The 15692-nt window shown below is 40.4% G+C and overlaps 1 protein-coding gene across 1 annotated transcript in view; it reads right to left on the bottom strand.

Annotated features, from left to right (window-relative positions):
* Positions 1-15692, bottom strand: part of SEMA5A (semaphorin 5A) — a 505802-nt gene that overhangs the window by 162077 nt on the left and 328033 nt on the right. The window contains exon 9 of the mRNA XM_055246035.2: positions 910-1195. Within this exon, the coding sequence (XP_055102010.1) occupies positions 910-1195 (286 nt within the window). The remainder of the gene's footprint in view (positions 1-909; positions 1196-15692) is intronic.

Below are 15692 nucleotides of genomic sequence, written 5' to 3'. Positions count from 1 at the left end.
TTTGGATACAAATATTCGGCTTTTGCTCAAAGTGTTAAGTCACAAGATGAGAGATTTCAAAGGTGATCCAAATCAGAACCCATAGTGTAGGATCAGCAGCAGCACAGCCAGTGTGTAGGAAAGTGATGCTCACAGTCTCAACGTGAGCCTTGATTCCTGGGTTTGGCACGTGCTCCTGTTGAGTTATTTCCCATCCTTAGCATACCAGCTAAGGATGGGAAATAACTCTGGGGACATGTGATAGCCTGCTAGACTAAGAGTGAAAGATCAGAAAACTTCATAGGCTTAAGCCAGCCCAAATATTGTTCATTCTAAAGTTAGGAGTATCTCCCTGTCCCCACCCCCAAACAAAAAATACCATAATTTTTACAAAAATATTTCAAAAGTGTAATTGACATTTACAAAATGTGTGCTCAAGTTAGCCATCTTCTAGAATAATGGTGTAAAATGCAGCTATGGAAAATGTGCATTTCAAATATGAGCAAGGTTTAAGCAAGAGTCATGTTATCTCAAAGATTTCAGATTCTCCAGACAACAATATTTTCATCATACACAAATGCATGACTTGTATATAGAAAAAACATATGTATAATACGTACCAGTATTTCAAAAAGTGCCCAGAACACAATGGTGAATCAGGAAGGAGCAATTTATAATAGAATAATTTAATGTCACTATATCCTAATGACTGACAAAAACTTTCTTGATTTGGTGTATTTTTCCTAATACCAGTCTCACAAATCACATATCTTTGTCTAACATGTGGTCCACTGAAAAGTCCTCTTTTTTGGCCAGTAAAATAGGAAAGATTTTCTTTAAAGCAAATTTAAAACCTCCGAGGTCAAAGAACAGAAGACTTATTCGGAATAAGTAAGAGATAGGGGAGAAAAATTATTTCCAGTTACGTACACATTGGTGGTAAAGATGCCATAGATGAAATCCAGCTCAGGCAGGAAGAAAGTACTCTGCAATTCATTGTAGTAAAAGGGGACTTCCCCAGGACGGGAGCAGTTCAGGCGAGCCTTCATGAACGTGGTCCAGGTGTCTTCCAGCAGGAAGCGCCCACCAATATCATTCTTGCACACCCGGGCAGCTCTGGAGAACACCGTTTTCCCACAGTCATGCTCTACTGCGTTTTCTCGGAAAAAGAAGTAGGTAAAATTTCCGATGTCATAAGATGACACAAAGTTTGGCTCTGGAAACAATAGAAAAGAGGGAAAAAAATCTCAACATTCATGTCATTCCCTTTTGGTCTTGCCTGCTCAGTATTTCATCCAAAGAGACGTGGCTTTGTTTAGATAACAGCTGGTTCCTATAGGACAATTGGGAGGACCTGTGAGCAGCTTAATGATCTACACTGTTGGGAAACTCAGTGTCATACACAGATTCTAAATAATGGGAAGTCACTGGTATGATTACACACTCAAGTATCCTGAGCTAAATTAGGGCTCAAGTTAATGTGATGTTAATACCAACGAAAATTGGCAGCAAATATTTGCAGTACATTTTAGAGCAATATGTATTACTTTATTTGCAAATTCTTACATAACCTTCAGAAAGAGAGGGAGAAAATATGATTAAAAAGATGAAATGTGATTCAGTATATAGCAGTCTACAATCCTATTTGTGTGCAAGACAACAAAATTATTTGACTTATATACATTCCTGTGACTTTAACATAATGTATGTGCTTTTACTAAGGACTTTAAAAATGTTTTCATTGCTGAGAATGAAAATAAAGACTAAAACTATAAGGTATGCCTGGAATTAGCCGTAGCAATTTCTGTTACTATGGTGACCATGGACCGGTGAAAAACAACTCTGATTTCCTTATTTCTGGTTTGCTGGGTAATCCATTTAGAGGAGGTAAGAGTATTGGGATGGAGACATTGCTTTGTAATTTTCTGGTCTCATAATTAGCTTTAAAACAGGGAAATAAAGAAATGACAAAATTATGGCAAAGCCTTTACTTAATCACCAAGCTCATTAGGAATTTAGGAAATATACATTATCAACTGAATTTTACATATAGCATTTGAAGTTTTAGCTTCCTAACTTCTGGTTTGAAACTGGTGATAATAGAGATAGTACATTTTGAGATACACATACTCCCTAATATTTGCTTTTAAAACTCTAATCACAAGGTTTTATTCTTCGCTATTTCTAAATGCTATTCATTCAATCAGCAAGTATCTTAATTTTATGGTGCAAATTAGGATAATTATAGCAGTAACCTTTGGTGTCCAAAATTAATGGAAAGATACAGACAACAAGTATATTCACAAAGACACATTTTCAGGGACAATTAGTTTGTTGGGGCAATTCAATTGGCCTTGTACTTTTCCAGATACAATTGCACTGCAATAATCACATTGTTACTGGCAGGACAACTAAAAATATGTGTGGCTGCAAGATCAGCCATTAATGTTAAGAGTAAGACACATAAATGGAATCACCTAAGGTCTGAAATGCAGAAGTTGACTTCAGACATGGACAAAGGGTTGGCATTGACTACTCTGTTATTCTGTCCAGGAAGACAATTTTCAATCAATACCTATATTCGATATTTTCACAAAATGTTTTAATTTAATCCAACTTTACATTTTAAAAATGTAACAGATACTCTAAATGGTTTATGTATGATACTTTTCCCTTCGGTACAACACATTGTTGAGTCATTGAAGTATATCAAGTAATATACTGAGGTGATTTTAATTTATAAACCGTCAAACATATTCTTAAGTCACTATTGCTTTCACCCTAAATGACTATTTAAAAAAAAACTTGAATTGCATAACGTTGTAAAAGATGGAGGTTAGATATCTTTACTGTGATAGTATGCTTTAATATCCTGGAGAGATGCTGACAAAAACAGCAGATTACATATCTGTAACTTGTGTTTTTGGAAAATAAAGAAAATACTGGGTGGGGGGGGTTAAGTTTGTGTTCACTGTAAGTCTCCAGAAAAGAATTACTTGATGACACAGGCCCCACAAGCAAAGATATGGAACAATTTCAAAACCATGTGTAAAGAAAATAATACTGGCATGTCTAATTCTAAACAAGAGGCTAAATTATTTTGGAATGGGTCCTGCACCCTGGCTAAACAAAACTAGAGTTTGGGAATTGTACTAAAAACAAACAACAACAACAAAAACAGCAACAAGCAACCCTTCCTAAAATGGGGAAAACAGAGAGAGAAGGCGTAAGGGTCCAAATGTGTCTAGCCTGGGACTTACCAGCACACATGCAGGAGGTCCACCAAAACTTATCAAATACACTCACTATTACCCACTTCTGCTATTAACTTGGGGACAAATGGCACGAAAACCACATAGTAAATAGCTCCAGTTTCTCAAAAGTCCTGAGCCGAAAAACAAGAAGATACAAAGGAAGAAAGATCGTTTATGGTTTCCAGCTGAAGGATGAGTTTATAATAAAAACAGCTAATACCTGTAGAATGCTAAGTCTTTGCCAAGATCTGTGCTTGGTGCTTTATGTCCCCATTGAACTCACAAGAATCACAGAGCTAGGTGCTGTGCTTTCCTTCCCATCTCACAGATGAGGACTCTAAAGCCCAGAGATTTAATAACTTGTCCAAATTCACATAACTAGCAGTTGGGGAGGGGGATGGAAAGTCCTGAATCCATTAGACCAGGGGTCACCAACCCCCAGGACATGGACCAGTACCAGTCCATGGCCTGTTAGGAGTCAGGCCACACAGCAGGAGGTGAGCAGCAGGCAAACAAATGTTATCTCCTGAGCTCTGCCTCCTGTCAGATCAGTGGCAGCATTAAATTCTCATAGGAGCAGGAACCCTACTGTGACCTGTGCATGTGAGGGATCTAAGTTGTACATGTCTTATGAGAATCTAATACCTGATGATCTGAGGCAGAACAGTTTCATCCTAGACCATCCCCTCTATCCTCCCTGCTGCCCCCAGTTTATAGAAAACTTATCTTCCATGAAACTGGTTCTTGGTGCCAAAAAGTTTAGGGACCGCTGCATTACACGATACTGAAAACAATAAACAGTGCTTGCAAAAAGAAAACAATCAATTAAATGCTAGCAATATTCAACAGGATTTGATTTTCTGCTTTAGAAAGACCACGGTAAGCTCTTGGCTGGACAGTCATCTTTCCACGGCGAGTGGTAAGCAGGCTTACTGAGGAACAGTCTGAGGGTAGTTTCAGAACCAACTAGAGAGATTTATTAATGATGAGATGAAACTTTTCATTAATGATGAGATGAAACTTTAAACCACAGCTATCACAGAAGTCAGGAATGACACAGAAAGAAGAAAAAGTGGGAGAAGAAGAAACAACTTAAGGACTTATTAAACAAGAACATTGTTGGAAAGTGTTTGACCCAACTCCAGAGGGTGTTTCAGGGAGGGTCCACCATAGCCTCAGAGAGCCAATAAATGACTCTCGGGAGGTCATTCCGTACCCTGTGTCTGTTCCAGCAAACCACGTCCACTTTTGCAGACAAGGAGAAGACCGAGCAATGGTAGGTAGACTGACCTACAGTTTCCTCTTTCCACAGAGAGCCTCTACCATATCTCCAAACCACCCTGAACCAATGTTATACGATCACAACGTGCATTTTAGATAGAAATGCTCAAATGCATGTTTTCCTTTTGGTTTGCAAAAACAAGAGAAGAATTTGTATTCAGCGTGTAGTGAGTGCTGTTCTCTAATTCACCACGCAGTGCAGGTCATGTTGGTCAGGCAGTGAGACTGCATTTGGAAACACATCCTGCGGCCCTACACTGATCCTTCAGGATGCGGGTGGACCCCTGACTGTGTGACCTGCCATTAACTAGGGAAACACAGTTTCTTGAAAAGTAGAGCCTCTTGAAATTCGGCTAGCATCCTGTTCCTTTTTCAAAGACAATAAAAAAGCCGGAATAATTGTAAGACAGACAGTCAAATAGCTCTTATATTTATTGATATAAATTTGGAAGTAGGGGATGTTAGAGTCTTGCCAGGCAGGATGATAAGATGAATTTTGTTTTCCTTCCATTATTTAAGTTCTGTCTTTTCTCAAAATGCAGTTCACCACAAACTAGTATCTGTCACTCCTGAGTGAATTGAACAAGTCAGAAGGAAAATCAGGCATTTTCTTCTTGTCTACAAGGGATAGGAGTGCATGAAAGAGATCTGAGGTGTGCTGCTAACTAAATCACAGTAAAAACAGGCAGGTCAGCTGCTATGTAAATATATGCGTGGAGAAACTGTTTTTTCTAATGTTTGTAAAACATACCGAGTTATGTATTACCGTGTTGTACAAAATATATCGTATTAATAGGAATTATTCTTCATGATATAAGAACTTTGATTTTGCATGTTTACTTACATAATAGTGACCATACAGATAGGACTACCGAGAAGTGACTCACCATATACGTAATTACAAGTGATGCGAAGAAAAGCATCAAAAATTTTGAGATTTTGACCACGCAAAACCAAATACTGAGCATCCAAAATAAGCCTCCCATTCTATATTCTTTCTATTCCAATGCCTAAAGCATCAATATGGGGGTACACCATATTTAAATGGCTCGATCTGATCATCGAGCAGATCATTAAGAGGTTCTTGATATAAAAATATTTGTATACAATGGGAATGAATATTAAAGGCACAAAGGAATCCCAACTCTACAAAATTCTTACTAGAATCAAAATCTATTGTAAATTATTTTGCAGTCAAAAGTCGCCTTGCGAGACACTTGCCAAAGTCAGGCTGGAAAATGCCTGTACACGATGCGTGTGACTCTGCCCTGGCTGGACCACTGACATCTGATATTTTCTGCTGTTGCATCTGACAATCAGACCTAGTTTGCAAAGCTGTGAAAATTAAATGGGCTGATACATAGTAGGATGCCAATAAATGGTGGCTATTATTATTTTGGCATCGTGTACAGGCATTTTCCAGCCTGACTTTGGCAAGTGTCGCACAAGGTGGCTTTTGGCTGCAAAATAGTAGCCACCATTTTTTACTCTCAATGTCCCTTGGAATAATTTCTATTGAACAGAACTTCACATAATGATAATGAATGATCAAGTATATATATATATATATGAAGCATAAAGCTTAAAGGTCATTAGAATTTTAGGAGCATAAATAAGCCATGCTGAGTTTTGTTTGTTTGTGTCTTGAGACAGTTTCACTCCTGTTGCCCAGGCTGGAGTGCAATGGTGCGATCTCAGCTCACTGCAACCTCCCCCTCCCGGGTTCAAGAGATTCTCCTGCCTCAGCCTTCCGAGTAGCTGGGATTTCAGGTGTGCGCCACCACACCCAGCTAATTTTGTATTTTTACACATAGTAGGATGCCAATAAATGGTGGCTATAATTATTTTGGCATCATATACAGGCATTTTCCAGCCTGACTTTGGCAAGTGTCACACAAGGTGGCTTTTGACTGCAAAATAATAGCCACCATTTATTTACTCTCAATGTCCCTTGGAATAATTTCTATTAAACAGAACTTCACATAATGGTAATGAATGATCAAGTGTATATATACATATATATATATATACATATACTTTATCAATATATATATATATCAAGCTTAAAGGTCATTAGAATTTTAGGAGCATAAATAAGCCATGCTGAGTTTTGTTTGTTTGTGTTTTGAGACAGAGTTTCGCTCTTGTTGCCCAGGCTGGAGTGCAATGGTGCCATCTCAGCTCACTGCAACCTCCGCCTCCCGGGTTCAAGAGATTCTCCTGCCTCAGCCTTCCGAGTAGCTGGGATTTCAGGTGTGCGCCACCACACCCAGCTAATTTTGTATTTTTACACATAGTAGGATGCCAATAAATGGTGGCTATTATTATTTTGGCATCATATACAGGCATTTTCCAGCCTGACTTTGGCAAGTGTCACACAAGGTGGCTTTTGACTGCAAAATAATAGCCACCATTTATTTACTCTCAATGTCCCTTGGAATAATTTCTATTAAACAGAACTTCACATAATGGTAATGAATGATCAAGTGTATATATATATATATATATATATATATATATATATACACATATACTTTATCAATATATATATATATCAAGCTTAAAGGTCATTAGAATTTTAGGAGCATAAATAAGCCATGCTGAGTTTTGTTTGTTTGTGTTTTGAGACAGAGTTTCGCTCTTGTTGCCCAGGCTGGAGTGCAATGGTGCCATCTCAGCTCACTGCAACCTCCGCCTCCCGGGTTCAAGAGATTCTCCTGCCTCAGCCTTCCGAGTAGCTGGGATTTCAGGTGTGCACCACCACACCCAGCTAATTTTGTATTTTTAGTATAGATGAGGTTTCTCCATGTTGGTTAGACTGGTCTTGAACTCCTGACCTCAGGTGATCCGCCCACTTCAGCCTCCCAAAGTACTGGGATTATAGGCGTGAGCCACCACGCGTGATCTACCATGCTGAGTTTTTAAATAGCAAGCTATTTCACAAAAATATGATGAGTTAATGGAAACAATATTCAGATGTGACACACAGCCAGCAGTTTTCTGTTCCTAAGTCGTTGGTATCAGTCAGTAGAAAATGCCTTCCGTAAGCATTCCCTGATTTTAGACCCTCTCTGTATTGGGTACATTGTTTCCATTGTCATAGTTTATGTAGCTAAAACTGCTGCAGGAACTTCCAGGGCAAATCTATTTTAATCGAGATATTCATTAAACTTAAAAGCGGATAAATTAAATTAAACATAGGTTAAAAGCTATTGGTAGGCTAAAGTTCTTTTCCTGAGGTTTCTACTAAAAGACAGATAATGATAGATAGATAGATAGATAGATAGATAGATAGATAGATAGATTTTAATAGATGGATGCGCACATTTGTGTCTGTGTATGTGTGTGTATCACATACATGAGTATAGAGATATATGTACATATGGCTCAATACTTCCACCTACTGGCTGTGTGAACTTAGTCACATTATTTACCAGTATATTTTGTCTGTTTCCTGTTTCTGAATAACAACAACAACATCCAACATGCAGTATCATTGTGAGAATCAAACGCACTTGGCTGGTAATCATCAAAATACAGACCTCTATTTATTAAAAATAACTCCATAAATTAATATAAACACACATGTGAGTAAATATCATCAGTATTTAATAAGATAACTCATTGAGTATGCATTCTGTATATCAAATTAAGATCTACACTTATTCCATCAAGCCTGAAACCAAACACAGTGGCAGGGACCATGCTACAGACGAGCCTGGAGTTGGCCAGAGCACTGCTCTAGGCATTTCCTCACTGCCCCAAGGGGCTGTCCTGGGCACTGGGTGCTCCTTAGTAAACTGATACACACAGCCCATGCCCGCAAGAGCAGTGTGAGGAGACGAACAAGACAGATCAACAAGTGCTTACAGTGAGGACAAGGGTACGGAGGGCCAGGGCAGCCAGGAGAAACAGAGGATCAGAAAGGAGAGAATAGGGAAAGGGCAGAGGTGAGGCTGAGAAGGGGCCACCCAGACAAGGATGGGGGAAGAGAACATCCCTGCCAGAAGGAGCAGCCTGGGAGAAGACCATAAGGCTGGCAAGGAATGGAATGAAGCCACAGTCAGGATCAAAGGGATCAGCAGGACAGGAGGTGGAAAGCCAGGCAAGGCCAGGAGCCCATAACAAGGAGTATGGATTTCAACTGCCATTGGAGAGACACCAAAGAGTTTTAAAGAAAAGCTTATCATTCCATTTCCTGGGTGTGTGGTGTGGGATGGGGTGGGAAGTTGGAGCCAAGCACATCCTTGGTAACTATTTTCACAGCAATCAAGGCCTTGCATCCCCAGGTGTGTCACTCACTGAGCCCCTTGACAGAAAAAAAGTTATTGCTAAGACCCTTGCAGTAGGAATGGAAAGACAGTTCTAGCACATTTGATTCCTTCCTTCTTCCTGGGGAATATGACCCATTGAAAACGCACTACTTTCATGAATTTGCTGATTCAAGTAGGAACCACTTGTACCATGGGGACCTGGGCTGGCTTCCCCTAAATGAGAAGCACCACTTCTGTACACCGCCCTGCAAGTCCAAAATTCACACCTACAATTCTCCATATCTTTAGGTCTATAGGAGTTTCATTAACTGGATATTTGTCTAAATGTTCTAGCTCAAAGTGACAGACTTTAGTGTCTACTCTGCTCTTATTCCATTCCAAGCACATAGCCCTGTCTTATAAAATTCTGCCAAATCACACATTCCTATTAGTTATACATCATTTCGTGAATATTTCTGAAAATTGTCAAAACACAAAATTTCTATTTGCCATGTTCATTTTTTTCTGATGCTATTTTAAATTTACAGGTTCACTTCTTTGAAGAATTAATCATTTTATCTGCAAGATCAAATTAATACGAGTTTTTTTTTATTGGAATGTTAATTTAAATTTAAAAATCTGGTAAGTGTTTTAACTCCTAAAAAATATGTTAAAAGACTGAAAGAAAACCATGTAAGATTTTACTGAAAGAAGACATTGAGCTCCAACATTATTCAGTTTTTAATCATGCTTCTTCCCAATAAGCTACTGCAGAATAAGGAAACATGCATGATGGCTCTGGCTTTGTCTCCTGAGTTGATCTGGACTGGGGCAAAAAGAAGACCAAGACACAGGGAACCGACTTCCCAATATGTGGCAGTGAGTGAACAAATGTCAGAGGCCCTTGACTGGGATAAATAAAAAGTTCAATAGAATAATACAGAGACAAATTTATAGAAACACATAAAACTGGGCATTTTGGAAACAAGATGACAACATGATTTATGCTCCAAACTGGGATGCTTTTAAGAAGGAAAGGAGGCAACATTAGTCATCAGGCAAGGACATCAAGAGGGATTCAAGACTGTCACTAGGAAACTGCTAGAATCCCTAGACAATGAACATTGAGCCATTTCCCAGTTGTTTTAGCAGTTCTAGTACATGTCTGCATGATATCTTCCACTACAGTGAGGCATCCCTTCTTGTAGTGGATTTATTTTTTATGAGTTTTCCTTGACTCATGTATATACAGTTCATGCAAGTATCCCCATAATGAAGTAGTAGGAGAAGGAAAGATTGATTCATCCCTTTTCTTTTGGAATGCGCAAATTAAAATCCAAAGGTAGTATAAGACCTTTGGCAAGTGTATTGGCAAGTGTAGAAGCTTCCTCACATGACTGGAGAGGACCTGTGGCTCCCCAGCTTTTAGGCCCTCTGTGCTCGATGTACAGGATGGAGCAATACAGTGTTTTCAGAGCACCATAAGAACTGACTCCTTATGTCACTTAACCACACTTTTGTACCCACAAAGGTCTGCATTAAATTACCACACAGGCTCTTCTACTTTGGGTTTAATAACCCCAGTTTATTGCGTCATGTATGCAAGGCTATAACAATCAAGAAAAGGCTCTCAACCTTTTCCAGAGTCCACATACCCCTCTTCATGGCAGCTCATGCATGAAAATGTGGACGTCGGGAGAGAGAGATGGAGGCCATTTGTAACATTAGTATTTCCTAAAGTGCCAACTAAACAAAGGGAAGGTCAGCAGCTTGCAAAGGAGGAAGGGTGCAAGCTCTGGAGTGGATCTGTTTTCAAGACCTAGCTCAGGTATGCATCTGGTATGGCCTGTGTTCAGGGGGCAAGTCCCTCTGAGCCCCATAGTGCTCATCTGTAGAAGGAGGATGATACAATCTCCCTTAAGAGGTTGTAAGAAGGATGGCAGATGACATGGATTTGGAGTCTTCCAGCTACCTGGCATATTGTAAATAGCTATTGTGTCTCTTGCTTGCAGGTGGTGTAATAACTACAAGTAACAGATACTCCAATAAGTACATGGACAGGCAGGTGATACACATGGAGGCCATTGATTTAAAATGACTTCTGACCTACAAAGATACTAAGATTAGAGTTACAGTACAATGTCTGAACTGCAGCCATCCCACAAGGCATAGGCAACTGGCAATGGCTGCTGACAGGCTTGATCAGGCCTGAATATTAGAAAAGGGCATCTCATTGTGCTGTGTCACATGTCACACAACTTTGCTCAACACACTTTCCATCCATGTCATCTCATCCTCACCCTAGCAAGTTTAAACTTGAATGAGATATCAGCCTTGCACTTGTAATGCCGAAAAGAACTTATTTTTCACAAGGGCATTCTTTGTAAGCATCTCCCCAGGTGCTTATTTGGAAAAAAAAAAAAAAAAAAAAAAAAAAACTAGGCTGCTGACTATGCAGTCTTGATTCTATTCTGGCTTTACAGAGCTTCTTCTTTTTCTTGACAAATACTTGCATTTTGGTACCCACATATACTTCATTCCCAATCCTCATTTGTCTTTGTTTTGCTTGTTCTCTGACCTCTGCTTCCATTTCTGAATTTCCAGCTGTAGCGAATCTTGTCAGTGGAGACAGCACCTCCTGCAGACCAGTCACACCTCCAGGTACTGTGCTGTGTGTACCCTTCCAAATAGGCTCTCACTGTCCCAAGGTTGGGGCCCAACAAAGTCATGCCAGCCTGGCTGTGCTCAGGCTGTTCAGAGTCAGCACCTGGTCCCAAGGAGAAGCATTGAGCTCCCCAAAGCACCTCTCTTCAGGACAAGCAGAAACAATTTCTCCTTCACTTAAGCACGGAGGAGATTTTCATCCTCCAAGTAAATTATCATTAATCATTAGAAGGTTAATAGTTGCATTTTAAAGACCTCAAGGGTCTACTTAATGCTTGAGTAACACCATCAATGTATTTCAAACCAATAAAATTTAACATTGTTACCAAAAGAGTTTTCTCAACTAGAGTTATAATAGCTCATAAAAAATGATACAGTTGAAAAGGGAATGCTTGTGGATATCAAGTGAGTTCACCTCCATATGAAATCCTGGCCAAAACCTCAGAGACTGCAGAACACTGTGGAGTTCCCTGGGAGAACTCAGTGGGAGAAGTACACATTTCCACCAGAGAAGGAAAGCCAGCAGGTCTCTGAGTATTAATAAGGCTATGTGGATTAGATGTTCATGCTAAGTTATTAAGGCTCATTTAGGAGTTAGTTTTTCCAAGTTCCTATTCAAGTTTTTCCTCTGTGTGCAAGCACATAGCTCCTTCAGAACTCACAAACTCAATATGCACAATATTAATTTGGAAATGTATTTTCACCTTTTCATGGGTTTATTGTTTCCCCAACTTGACTGCCAGTTTCTTGAAGGCAAGTTTTATTGCTTCTCTATTTTAAGCATCGACCATTAAACATTTATTATCCTGCCTTACAGTAATCATTTCATACAGTTATCAGCGATTAATATTTTAATGCATTAAAGCTGTTAAGGTATTTCTCTAAACACGTAAATTTGTTTTAAGAGCGACTTTGGCACAGGAGAAAATACGACTTTGAAATATAGTCATTACCAAACACATAACTTAATGTTCCAGATTCATCCAGAATGTTATCCAATTGATTGTACTGCCTTTGAGAAATGTCAATAAATAATGGCTGGAAATGGGGGTCCAAGTGAGATGAGGGTTCAAAGGGAAGATGTTATAAATTTTTGGACCTGGTTCAATTTCAAATATGCATATCTGTGTTTTCGTTGCTGTTTAATTCTGATATATAATTAATAGAACATTCTCCCATGTTTAACATTATTCATATTTCTGCTATTTGTGAAGTGTGCTAATGTCTTACTCATTCAACAAATAGGGATTAATCCTCATCTATGTTTCAGACACTGAATAAGATGCTGAGCACATAAAGCAGGCTTCCACAGAGCCCCGCCCTTAAGGAACTCATAAAATACTGGGGGAAACAAAGAAGTCAACTGTCTACCCATTGTCTTCGTCCATTCCAGCTGCTGTAACAAAAAATACCATAAACTTGGCAGCTTATAAACAACGAACATTTCTTTCTCACAGTTCTGGAGGCCGGGAAGTCTATGATCAAAGCACCAGCAGATGTGGTGACTGGCAAGGGTTTGCTTTCTGGTTCCTAGCGGGCAACTTCTCACTGTGTCCTCACAAGGTGGGAGGAATGAGGGAGCTCTCTGGGGTCTTGTTTACTCAGGCACAAATCCCATTCATGAGGACTCCACCTTTATGACCCAATCAGCTCTCAAATGCCTCACCTCCTAATACCATCACATTGAAGGTTCAATTTTAACCTACTACTTTTGGAAGAACATAAATGTTCTGACCATAGCACCATTTAACTCATTAATTAGAAAAATGTCCATTGAGTGCTTACTTTAATGCCAGCACTGTTGTAAGCATGTGGGACCCAGGAGTGAGAAAAAGACGTAAGTTCTGGTCATTGGGAACTTTCATTGTAGTGGCGGGAGGAGATAACATTAACAGCTGAGGCTAAAACTGAACATGGTCAGAAGAGTCAGGAGGGCTAGATAGGAGGGAGCTGTGACCTGAAATAAGGTGGTGAGGCTTGGGTTCCATTAAGAAGGTGGCATTTGAGCAAAGACTCAAAAAAGATGGGACAGTTGGCCAGATGGGTTGTCTGGGGGAAGAGCTTTCCAGGCAGAACAGGGGCCAGCAAACTCTAGCCCATGGGCCAAATCCTACCTGCTGTCCATTTTGTGAATAAACTTTTATTAGCACCCAGTCACACTCATGCATCCATAGACTGTGGAGACTTTCATACTATGATGGAAAGATTGAAAAGATGCAACAGTGGCCATGTGGACTGCAAAGCCTAAAATGTTTATTCACTGGCCCTTTATAGAAAAGTTTGCTGGGCTCTGAAAGGCAAGGAAGAACCAGAGGCACTGTGTGGCATTTCAGAGGCTAAAGCCAAGGGAGCACATAGATGAGGACAGGAAGGGAACAGGAGGGCCATGGCAGCACTCTGGCTTTCTCTGCAGGTAAAGTGGGGGCTCTCGTAAGGTTGGGGCAAGAGACTGATCAAGAGCTCCGGTAGTATGGGGGAAAGTGCAGTCTTGAACAGTGTGAGAACGGGATGGAACAGACCCACCAGAGACTGGGGAAAATGGAAATTTAAACTAAACTAACTAGGAGTCAGAATTAGCCAGGAGGCAAAAATCAAGGGAAGTGAGGACAAAATAATCACAAACTGCAAAGGAACATGGTAAGGAAGGCAGAATGCTCCCAGGAAACTGCACATTGCTCCTTAAAGGACACCAAGCATGCATGTGAGAAAAATAGCAGGAGCCAGGGCTGTAAAAACAGGCAGAGCCAGATCACAGCAGCCAGGCAAGAAGAAACAGGCAGAACCCACAAAGGCTTCGAGAGCTCAGGCCAGGCCTGCTGGCCCTCTCCAATCCAGCTTGTGCTGACAGCTGACAGCACCTCCCACCATCTGTGAGCCCCTGCACAGGTGCAGAGGATCAGGGGGCAGGGCGTGTGTATTCATCAGTATATAACCAATAATGCTGGTGGTGTCATAAGAAATTGCACCTGGAACTGCAGTATAAAATCCAAGGGACTTAGCTTGCTAAAGGCAGGTTTTTAGAACCATACCAGGTATTTATGATGGATTTCTGCAAGGTGTGGTGGGAAGGTTAGAAGTCTGGTAGGTCCTTACTCAGGGATCTCTGTATCCTGGCCAGATGTTACTATGGAAAAGTCAGTACCATCATTTGCCTGAAGATCAGTTCTGGAGCTCTGGGTCCTGGGGTTGCAAAAGGCCACAGCCTATCATGTTCTGCCCACACGTTCTGATGATGCATGCTTTGTGCCTCTGTGCTCCTCTTAGGCTAGATTATGAGAGCACTCATTTCTGCCATCCTTCCCTGTAGTCTTTTGAGATAGTAATTCAGATATAGAATAAGCAACACAAGATCAAGCTCACTGCTGAGCTCAAGCATCAGCAATGCTTAAGAGTTTTAGCATTGTTCAACTCAATAATGAATCTTGACTTGCTGGGTCTTGCATTCTTGAGTCTTGCAGAGGAGAGAAGCACCCACTTCCCCAGAGATAGAGGGGCAGGGAGGGATGCACAGTGGACAAAGCAGCAGTTTAAGTGAATGCATTGTCCATAGCAGTACTCTAGAGAGAGGAAGGAAGAAACACATGTAAAACAGCCCTCTGCCCTGGGCAAAGCAGACAGGAGATCGCCATCCCTACCTGAGGACTTATGATTCTCATGGGAAACAAGAAGACAACGCCATCTGCTAACAATGGAGATGATATGGCTGAGATGGGAAGCCTGAGAAGTAAACAGATTTACTAGCAGTAGAAAAAACAGCATTAAGATTGTCAGCAGAAAGTAAGGTGTTGTGACTTCAGGTTTCAACAGTTGAGCACTTCTTCCTTCGGACAGTGTTATAGTTTAACTATACCCATCCCCCAACCAAAAAATATGTTGAAGTCCCAACCCCCAATTTTCATGAATGTGACCTTATCTGGAAACAGGGTCTCTGCAGATATAATCAAGTTAAGATACTTCAACATGACTGGTATCCTTATAAGGAAAGGAGAACTTAGACAGAGGCACAGGAAGTTGGCCATGTGAAGATGGAGGCAGACATAGGAGTGAAGCTATTATAAGCCAAGGAGTGCCTGGGGATACCAGAGCTAGAGGACGTAACCATGGATTCTCCCCTCAAGGATTTGGAGAGTGCATGGCCATGCTGGAACCTTCGTTTTGGACCTTTAGCCTTCAGCACTTTAAGACAATATATTTCTGGTAGTTTCTGATGGTTATTTTTATTTCTGTGGGATCAGAGGTAACATTTTCTTCTTCATTTCTA

The sequence above is a fragment of the Symphalangus syndactylus genome, chromosome 16 (genome assembly GCF_028878055.3).
Source record: "Symphalangus syndactylus isolate Jambi chromosome 16, NHGRI_mSymSyn1-v2.1_pri, whole genome shotgun sequence".
Taxonomy (NCBI): domain Eukaryota; kingdom Metazoa; phylum Chordata; class Mammalia; order Primates; family Hylobatidae; genus Symphalangus; species Symphalangus syndactylus.
Note: the sequence above shows the minus strand (reverse complement) of the source record. Positions and strands in the feature narration are given on the sequence as shown.